At 37.3% G+C, this 10,965-nt stretch overlaps 1 protein-coding gene across 1 annotated transcript in view; it reads left to right on the top strand.

Annotated features, from left to right (window-relative positions):
* The first annotated feature begins 2,822 nt into the window (after nt 1-2,822).
* The window catches only part of f8 (coagulation factor VIII, procoagulant component), a 28,288-nt gene continuing 20,145 nt past the window's right edge, over nt 2,823-10,965 (top strand). The window contains exons 1-8 of the mRNA XM_039654923.2: nt 2,823-2,974; nt 4,944-5,041; nt 5,126-5,248; nt 6,668-6,880; nt 7,971-8,144; nt 8,918-9,142; nt 10,138-10,396; nt 10,471-10,651. Of these exons, the coding sequence (XP_039510857.2) occupies nt 2,823-2,974; nt 4,944-5,041; nt 5,126-5,248; nt 6,668-6,880; nt 7,971-8,144; nt 8,918-9,142; nt 10,138-10,396; nt 10,471-10,651 (1,425 nt within the window). The remainder of the gene's footprint in view (nt 2,975-4,943; nt 5,042-5,125; nt 5,249-6,667; nt 6,881-7,970; nt 8,145-8,917; nt 9,143-10,137; nt 10,397-10,470; nt 10,652-10,965) is intronic.

Raw genomic sequence — 10,965 nt, 5'->3', positions numbered from 1 at the left:
TTTAATTTTTTACTAAAAAAGCAACGTGCACCTGCCATTGTTTTGTCTCCAGATGCACACCAGTTTGTTTGTTTTTTTAAAAATAAAAGCTACTTAAAAGTCCTGAATTTAAGTATGGCCTAATCCTGGCTGAATCTAAACCTATTTCTGTGAAACCAGGCCTATGTTTTTCAAGATTAAAAAATGCAATCCGACGAGGATGGGATTCGAACCCACGCGTGCAGAGCACAATGGATTAGCAGTCCATCGCCTTAACCACTCGGCCACCTCGTCACAGCTGGCGCGAGCTCCCTGAAAACGTGGACCTAGAGATTTCAAAAATAATATGAACTCGGTTTATTGCAAAATCAATTCTGTTCTATCTACTAACAGTCGCGTTTCTGCATCTGTGCCGAAACGTTACTGAAATGTCCACTAGGGGACGCCGTAAGCCCTACGGGTTAAAAAGGTGACATTCGCGTTTCTGTATCTGTGCTCGCTCCCGTACCGTTACTGAAATGTCCACTAGGGGGCGCCGTAACCTCCCTTACAGATGGTCCCTGTTTGGGAAAAGGTGTTAAAAATAGAGAGAGATTGATAACTTAAGTCAGAAGAGGGGAATTTGTCAACTTTACCGTCACCCGCTGTATTAGAAACACATTCACAGCAGCGTTTACTAGTTTTCTTGTAATTTGATGCAAAGGTACAAAGCCATAGTGATATAAATGTACATAAACTTTGTTTTTAAATTGAAAGCATAAAAAACGTCGCATGATTATATTTGTGCTGATGATGACCGTCGTTAAAACCATAGGTTAAAAACGCGTTATCCCAGTCTGTGAAAAAGGTCCATAATATCATTCCGCGATTTCGTTAGTGTGACGCGGTCCGCACTCGAGAAATCTCTCCGCGCTCCTAAGGTGATGCGCGTGCCACGGTTTAGGTCGGTCTGACACCAATTAGCTCAAGATCAAAAGATGACAGTATCACAGAATGTGTTGTATGACATGTGAAAACTAACAAGAAAATATTTAACAATTAAACTAAATAAAAACAAAACCCAACGAAGCTTCTTTCAGAACGGGAGGAGAAGTAGTTCTTCAACATTTAGTCAGAAAGAGAATTGCTTATAAACTATTTTTCACAAATCTCATCTCTATTTAGAAATCAGGGCATTCTGTGTAACACTGTATACGAAGTAAAGTCTCCAAAAGATTTGTTTTTAGATAAACTTGATTTAATTAATGATTTAATCCCCTCATTTGAATAGGGAACATTTTGGGGGATTTCTAGACGGTCGTGAAACAAATAAAACCAAAGAAGTGTCATTTAAAATTGCTCACAGAGTAGATCCTGTGAAAGACAGAGTAGAGCGTTTGGATATTGATTAATTGCTCTTTTTGTAATTGTGAAAGAGAGTCAATGCACTTATTTTTTGAATGCCATCAATATTTTGGTGTGAGATTGTCTCAATTTCTGTGTTAAAATGAACTGTAACCTAAATGTGTCATCTGTCTAACTTCACAAATTCATATAACTTTTCCAAAAGACAAATATACAGCCTACTTTCGATCTGTTTTTGTTATTAGGAAAATTTCAAAACACAAGTTTGCTCATTTTTATAAACTCTGTAAAGTTTTTAAAAAATGGAAAAGCAAAAACTTCTGTATCTCTGCCAAATGAGTTTAACATGTTTGTGTTGCCCCTTAAGTTTCTTTTTTTCTTTTATTTAAATTATTGCCGTTTCAAGTTGCCAAATGTGAAAATGTGTAAAAGAAATGTGTCAAGAACTTGTAATTTTGAAAATCAAATAAAAAAAATAAGAAAAAACAGCACTGTCCCGGACAAGCAAACAAGCGTTATTGTCGAGCGCTGAAATGCAAAGTTGAACCAAAACCGTTGTAAATGTTAATCAATTTCAAGACTTTAAAAATAAATAAATAAACAAATATTAGGTTAAGCTTATCAGTTTACCTTTCCCAGAACGCTCCCACATCTATCCATTTCTGCTCACGACACAGACTTACAGTAGTCGGAGGTTGAGAGGTGGATATTGATTGATATAATAAAATAATCAGTTAAAATCCAAAAACAAAAACAAAAAAACAAGTTAAATAAAAACGTTTCCTTTCATAATTTTTAACATTTTTTATTTCTGGCTTTGATTTCCCTTTCCGTTTTAGAGTATATACTTTATATTTTTATATAAAATATAATTACACTTTTACATTGTACATTTTCAAAACCTCAAACTTTACGTATATAACGTTAATTCCCTATATCGTTTTTTTCTGTTTAATTTTTTTTCACTTTTACAAAAATCTTTCAAATGCCTTCTTTAAAACAAGACCAATCTTGCATCTATATTTCAAAGAATTATTTTGCCACAATCTCCGGTTGTTTATGTAAAGGTTTAATTCGATTTAAAATAGATATTTCATTAACAATATCAGTATTTTCCAATGTTGGAGTTGTTTTTAGCCAAAAAGCACAGATGTATGGTTTTCTAAAAGTGTGTTTCAGATAAAAACTAAATGTTTTTGTTCCTGAACGAAGAAAAATGAAGAACCTCGGCTGTAAATCCAGTGATAATGAAAGTAAGAAATTCTGTAGTGATATTGCTGCTTTTCATGGGGTAAAAATAGGAATTTATAAAACCCCAAACACAGCAATCCATCATCCTTTCTCGTCTTACATCACTCTTCATGACTCAAAACCTCATTATTACTCATCAAGATTTTCATAAACGTCTCTCTCTTTAGCTCCTCCCTCAACACTTCTCTGTTATATGTGTCTTGACAGCATCACATTCAGCCAGCGTGTGTCTAACTTGAGCTCCAGTGATGAAGGCTGTGCCGTCGTTCCTCCTCTTCCTCGCAGTGTGTCTGAACTCGTCCGGTGTCCTGGCGAAGACTCTGGAGTTCTTCATCGCAGCAGTGGAAACCAAGTGGGAATATGTGTTTACAGACACGACCGATCCTGCTGCAAACCAGAGGTGGGAAACACTTTTACTATTACACACACACACATAACAATTAAATGCACCACAACCCATAGATTTATCATAAAACATGCATTTTTTATGAACATTTTAGCACAATGTTCTTAAAAACACAACTGGTATTTCATGAGTAAACTGGAATGTGACCATAAAACATAAAGAAACAGCTTTGAGAAAGTGTTTGATCTTTTCATTAGTTGACATGGACAACTTTGAGGACTGTCCAAAATTCAATTACGCTCCCAGTTAAACAGAGCATAACCAAAGTGAACAAAGCTTCTAATTATAAGTTAATAGCTTTATTGAAGCCTAATTTGGTTTCATTTTGATCCCAGATTCCTGTTCGTAGTGATTTTCAGAACAAACATCTCTGATCTGGTGTTTTTAGTGATAACAGTTCGTTAGTGTGAACCCGCAGCGGATCATTTGCTGAATATGCATATTTCTTGAGACCATAGATAATGCTTTATGAGGCATAGGACATTCTGTTACTAGAAGTCAATCCTGAAATATTAAAAGACCACATCTGGTATAATTACTGAACGTTTAGTTTTGTTTATTTATTTAAAAAAAGGGACTAAATGGAGTAACTCAACACTCAGGTGTGCTCATTTTAAAACAGCCTTTATATCTATTTAGAGTCTGCAAAGTTTTTTTTTTTTTTTTTTTAAATGGATCTGTATCTCTGCTAAATGAGTTTAACATGTTTGTGATGCTGTTTATTTTTTTTTTCTTTCTTTCTTTAATTTAAATTATTGTTGTTTCAAGTTATACTTTTGAAATGTGAAAATGTGTAAAAGGAATGTGTCAAAAAACTTGATATTGAATTCTGTAAACGAGCTGAAGAGGGGAGGGCATGACAAAGCCTATCACACACACACACACACACACACAGGGACTGAGATCAAAATCGCCTTTCACTCGCCCCTTCAAAAAAGAAGAAGAAGAGGAAGAAAAAACAACAACACTACCTGTCCCGGACAAGCAAACGAGCGTTAATGTCAGGCCCTGAAATGCAAAGTTGAACCAAAGTTAACCATTGTAAATGTTAATCAGTTTAAAGTTAATACTTATACTAATAATAGGTTAAGTTTATCAGTTTACCTTTTCCTGCATCTCAGAACGCTCCCACATCTATCCATTTCTGTCACGAGTCACGACACAGACTTAAAGACACACGCACGTATGCACGCATGAGCACACACACACTTGGTGATTTTTAAAATGATTTCAGCTTCAATTTAACAAGACCGATAGATGTAAATTGATTACAATAGACGTAAATTGTCAAAAAATCTTCTAAGATCCCATAATAGTGATAATTTGGTACAGAGTAAATAATAAGAGACCTAGCACTGAACCTTGGGGTACACCCATTGTATAATGTAAGTATTTACTAGGGATGCACCGATATGAAAATTTTGGCCGATACCGATAACCGATAATTCTTTATATTTGAAAGCCGATAACCGATATATCGGCCGATAAACTTAAATCCGAATTTTTATCTAATTTTGAGAGCCTGATTACAAATACAAAAGTCTCACAATTAATTCCATGTCCCAAGCGCACAATTATAATGATGTTCTATATGATTATAGTGTTGTATAGCCGATATGACAGATTTGCGCTTCACATGTTGTACCGAACCGTATTTTCTATTTTTCAAGAGATTCAATCATATTTCAAGAAATTCAAAAACATAAACAGTGCTCAACAAGCGTCTCAGCTGAAGGGAATAATACATTATTTATCGGCTTTAATATATCGGCCACATTTTCTTACCAGGCCGATAACGATAACATTAAAAATGAACATACAGTATATTGGCCGATACCGATATGCTGGCCGATATATCGTGCATCCCTAGTATTTACATTTACTTTATTTAAATTGTGTTGTATTGCACTGTATTGTGTTGTATTGTATAGATGGCTAGTTACATTTTATTAATTTTTAACAGGAAATTTGCATCCGGTGTGCAGAAATACACTAAGGCCGTATATACGGAATACACCGACTCCACTTTTACAACACCAAAGTCAAAACCTCCATGGGCAGGTCAGTATCAACCTTGCTTCTCATCAAAAACATTAAGATGTTACGAATTAACTTGGACAGAATGTTAATTTATTCGTGTTTCAGGTATTCAAGGGCCGACCATCAGAACGGTGGTGAACGACAGGGTCGTGGTGCACTTCAAAAACTTCGCCTCGCAGTCTTTCAGTATTTCTCCCATCGGCGTTCCTTACTGGAAACAATCGGAAGGTAAATCGATGAATGTTGTGGATTTGCATTAATCTTCAAGGAATTCTATAGACATTTGCAGACAATTTTATCCAGAACGACTTACAATTGAGTAATACATCAAGCCATTCCTCTTAAAGAGGCGATAAACGTGAGAAGTGCAAGTTTCGGCCGTCGTTCATCATAATAGTGCAAGCTAGAACAGGAGCCGGTTTCACAAAGATAGACTTTGACTATGGCTTAGATATCAGATAGACATCTAAATCAGCACTGAACACTCTGACTATCTTAAGTAGGACTACACTGCAATGCATTCTGGGTAAAACCCTCAAAACAAAAAACATGGCGGATGGAGTAAGCGCATTCAACCGCTCAGTGTAGTTTACCCCAGCGGGAGATATGTGTGTGTTGGTGGAGTGTAACAGTCACGAGGACATTTTACTGGGGAGAATAGTAATAAGAAGAAATGTGTAATTTGGACAAAGATTGCTACGACAGTTACCAGCGTTAATCCCACCGTTGAGCGGAGCGCTAAAGACGTACAAAAAAGATACAAAAACATGGTTTCAAGATGCCAAAAAATAAATATTTAAGAGGAAATATCAAAAAAACTGATATTTCCTTCCCCTTCTCATAGCTGTCTCCATAACGTCGTCAACAAACCACAAATCATGAGCCATTTTCCCTTCGGCCGTTTGAAATGTAACTGGTTGTTACTGCCGGTTGCCACGGTAACAGAGTCCAAAATTCACGTCCGAAATTTTCGCACGATAAAAAATAAATACGACCTCAAGTCACGTTAATCACGTTCGCACACTGCCTCCGAAACTTTCATCCATCATTAAAAAAAAATCGTATCGGGTTCGATTTTCTGTGTTTTTCGCCAAAAATTCGCATACGAAAATTCGGACTCAATGTGCAAGGGTCTTAAGACCTGAATTAGCCTGGGGTAAAGTGTCTATTTTTTTTTTATCTTAATTAAGTCAGTCTTTATGTTGTCATTGGACTAGTTTATGAGCAAATTTTAGACTTGTCTAACATTATAGAGCTAAATAGCTCTAAAAAAAAATAGAAACAAAAAAATAGCTCCCAGGAACGGATTAAGCAAGGAATAGTTAAAAGCATAAAGGAGGATAATTAATTCCAGACTGCACAATTAACTTTTACAGAATTAGGAATATAGTGCCTGGAATGAGAATCATTATAGATTCCGTTTGGAATTCTGGAATTTGTTTTGTAACACTGGAGATACTGATAAATTCCAGGAGTGCTTAAAGTACATGTGACTTCCTGTATGAACCAACATATGGTAAGTCTGGGCTTACCCGGAAAAAAACAAAAGCAAAATAAAAGCAATATCCTGAGATATATAGCAATATCCTGACAAGTTTAAAACCCCATAGCGTGTGAAGATAAACCTCAACATCCTTCTGCTTTCAGGCGCGACGTACGAGGACTCCAGTTCTGTCCAGGAGCGAGCGGATGATGCAGTGCCTCCTGGCGGATACTATAAGTACGTGTGGGACATCTCCCCCAACTCCGGACCGACCACATCCGACCCGGAGTGCCTCACCTACATTTACTCATCACAGGTGGACATCGTGCGAGACTTCAACAGCGGACTCGTCGGCACTCTGCTGATCTGTAACACAGGTAAGATTATGTTCCTTCCCCTATCAAACATATCAATTTAGAAGTAAAATATCCATTTAAATGGGTCCTATGATGCTTTTTTGTTTTGCAGTCACAGTTCAATTGAATGCACATTTATTTATAGAGCGCTTTTTACAATGCACATAGTTTCAAAGCAGCTTTACAGAAAGTACACATTACAATTTAGAGAGGTAAATGTCTAATTACACATATTGTTTCAACCCAAATTTGGGTCAAATATGGACAAATCCAAATGTTGGGTTAAAAATGTAATTAAAATTTACAGTTGAAAGTGAAAGTTGAAGATTTTAAATGAAATTTTTAACCCAACATTTGGGTTTGTCCATATTTGACCCAAAGTTGGGTTAAAACAACCCAGCTTTGTTTAGAGTGTATGTATTTCAGAGATGTACATATACAAAATCACATTAGCTGAAAATATATTGATTTAAACAATTTAATAATCAAAGGCAGAAACAATGATAAGTGATTATGACATATGTGTCAAATATATCTATTTTTTTTAATAGTATAATATCAGTTTAAAAGGGTCCTATTATGCTTTTTGGATATATGATCAGCTTTCTTTAGTGTGAAAAAGCTCCTGAGTTTCTCCCTGAAACGCCTCCATTGTAGTCTTGAGTTTCTCCCGGGAACGAACACGTCACAATATTCCTCATTATAATAATTAATGCGCATAATAAAGGGGCGGGGCCTGGTTGAGTTAGTTAGTAGTGTGTTAAACTGGTGGTTATGGGAAGGGGCGGGACTTTCCCAAACACACTCGAAGCGGTCGACCAATCACAGCACACTGATCCAGCCGACCAATCAGAGCACAGTGTGCTTTCAGAAGGAGGAGACAGGAAGTAAACAGAGCGTTACTGACAGACTGGGAAGAGAGGAGCCGCAACAATGGAGAATATGAGGAGAATAATCAACATTCAAGCAGGGAAACCTGTTCTAGTAGAGCCTGAAACACATCAAGACCCTGTAAAAGGGCGTAATATGGGCTCTTTACCCACTGAGGATTTGTCCTGAATGAAATTGCTGGTAAATACGTGACATGTTCTGTAACATTTGACTCTTTCAGAGGCTCTGACGGAGGAGAGACAGCGGAAGGCAAAAGAGTTTATTTTGCTTCTTGCCGTCTTCGATGAGAGTAAGAGCTGGTACCAGGAGGTGGGCAGAGCAGACAAACTGAAGAAAACATCCAGTCCAAACCAGTACCACACCATCAATGGATACATCAACTCCACATTACCAGGTGCGGAAGTGCTTCTCACACTACTGGTCAAAAGTTTGGAATAATTACTTTGAATGAAGATTGTATTTATTTGAATAATATATATATATATATATATATATATATATATTTACAATTTTCTGAATTCAAAGCTGTATTTTCAACATCATTACTCCAGTCTTCAGTGTCACATGATCCTTCAGAAATCACTCTAATATGAGGATCTGATGCTCAAGAAAAAAATTCGGATTATTAATAATGTTGAAAACCAATGTGTTGCTTAATTTTTGTGGACACTCAAAAAACGTGGGGTAAATAGAAATTAAATAATTGTATTCAGCAAAGATGCATTCAGTTGACAGTAAAGTAGAATTATATAACGTTACTGTAGATTTCTTTTAAACTGTCCTGAAAAAGTGCAGTATCCATAAAAACCGTAAGCAGCATAAACGGTTTACAATATTTGTAATAATAAGAACCAATATTAATAAATGAGGACTAAATCATCATATTAGAGTGATTTCTGAAGGATCATGTGACACTGAAGACTGGAGTAATGAAGCTTTGATCACAGGAATAAATTACAGTTCACTATAAATTCACATTTCTTTGAATTTTTAATGCATTCTTAATTTCTTATTTTTGTCTCTGGGTTGAACAAATTAACCCTCTAATCGCGTAACGCTAACCCTAACCCAGGATTAATAATATTGAACTGTTTTGAGTTGCCATATGTTGTACTTTACATGTTGTAATTGTCAAACGTGTTCTGCGTCTCTGCTCTTGTTCCTCAGGTCTAGTCGTGTGCCAGAAGAGCCCGCAGGTGTCCTGGCATCTCATCGGCCTCGGCTCCACCCCAGAGATCCACAGCATCCAGTTTGAAGGACACACCCTAAAGGTGTTCGACCACAAGCGAGTGACCGTAGAGATGACCCCCATGACCTTCACTACGGCCCTGATGAAGCCGTCCGCGCTCGGAAAGTTTCTGATCTCTTGCCAGATCCACTCTCATCAGACAGGTTAGACTCTTTCAATCACATGATGATTTTGTACGGTAAAAATTATTATCCGATAAAGGCAATGCCGATGAGGTGAAGTACAATTATCCACAAAAATGATGGTTTCCATAGAAATATGAAGCAAACATTTATATCCTCATATTCGAGTGATTTCTGAGGGATCATGTGACACTGAAGACTGGAGTAATGATGCTGAAAATCACAGGAATAAATTACACTTTACTATATATTCACATAGAAAACTGCTATTTTGGATTCTAATAACTTTTCACAATATTACTGATTTTACATTGTATTTTTGATCAAATAAATGCAGCCTTGTTGGGCAGAAGAGACTTCATTAAAAAGAAATCTTTCTGATGCCAAAATTTTGAATGGTATAGTTTAAGTTTAGCAACATATTCTGCTAGATTGGGCTGCCTTCAATAGTTAAAAAGACAATAAAAGAGATAAAATAAACTACATCTTGCACAAAAAGCTTCATTAGGAATAGGAAGCATGCGGTGTTATAGTTACTGATGAGACATGAAACGTCTTCAGAAGAATAAAAGATCTTTTTAAATAGGATGTTTTCAGTAAAATAGCTAAATTTGATGTTTCGTAATTCCCTGAAATTGTAGTCTTGAGATTCTCCTGGGAACAACGAACACGTCACAATATTCCTCATTATAATAATTGATGCGCAGAATAAAGGGGCAGGGCCTGGTTGAGTTAGTTAGTAGTGTGTTAAACTGGTGGTTATGGAAAGGGGCGGGACTTTCCCAAACACACTCGAAGCGCTCGACCAATCACAGCACACTGATTCAGCCGACCAATCAGAGCACAGTGTGCTTTCAGAAGGAGGAGACAGGAAGTAAACAGAGCGTTACTGACAGACTGGGAAGAGAGGAGCCGCAACAATGGAGAATATGAGGAGAATAATCTAGTAGAGTCTGAAACACATCAAGAGTATATTTGAGTGTTTCTCTAATGTTCAATTTAATCCTCCTTTCCAGCTGGAATGAATGCATTCTTCACTGTTGAGATCTGCCCTGATCCGTTGACAATCCCAATCCCAGACAAGCGAAATGTCATCCATTCGGATGAGAATGACCAGGAGGAGGAGGATGAAGACAACATGTTCTCCATAGTGTTCAAGCAAGGAGGCCCTGTATCCGTGCTTCGCTCGAGCGCCAAGGGAAGACCTAAAGTGTGGGTCCATTACATCGGCGCGGAGGAGATCGACTGGGACTATTCCTCTCAAAGCGGCGACTGGTACGACTGTGTGCATGTCCTGAGCCGAATGAATGTGAAACTCATTGAAACTAATGATGATTTGCATGTTTCAGGCCTTCAAAACCATCAGCAGCCGCATCTGAGTGGTTCAGGAAAGATCCTCAGCGCTTGGGTTCGGTTTATAAGAAGGTGGCATTCATTGAGTACACAGACAAGACCTTCACTGTGAAGAAAAACACCGGCAAAATGCTGATGGGTCCGGAGCTCAGAGGGGAAGTGGGAGATAAGTTTCAGGTACCAAATGTAGATTTAAAGGAGTAGTTCACTTTAAAAAAAACTTTTGCTGATAGTTTACTCACCCCCATGTCATCCAAGATGTGCACGTCTTTCTTTCTTCAGTCGAAAAGAAATATTGGAAATCCAGGATTTTCTCCATATAATGGACTTCAATGGGGTCCAAACGGTTCAAGGTGCAAAAGACAGTTTGAGTGCAGCTTCAAAGGGCTTTAAATGCGACGTTGAATGAATGAAACGAAAAAAGATTTGTTCATTTTGATGAACGAGTTCGAACAGGAGAGTCACGAACGTGCATCAGAGCAAGGCGAGCA

This window comes from Pimephales promelas, chromosome 9 (genome assembly GCF_988280905.1).
Source record: "Pimephales promelas chromosome 9, fPimPro1.hap1.1, whole genome shotgun sequence".
Taxonomy (NCBI): domain Eukaryota; kingdom Metazoa; phylum Chordata; class Actinopteri; order Cypriniformes; family Leuciscidae; genus Pimephales; species Pimephales promelas.
The sequence above is the reverse complement of the archived record's forward strand: the minus strand, read 5'-3'. Positions and strand labels throughout refer to the sequence as shown.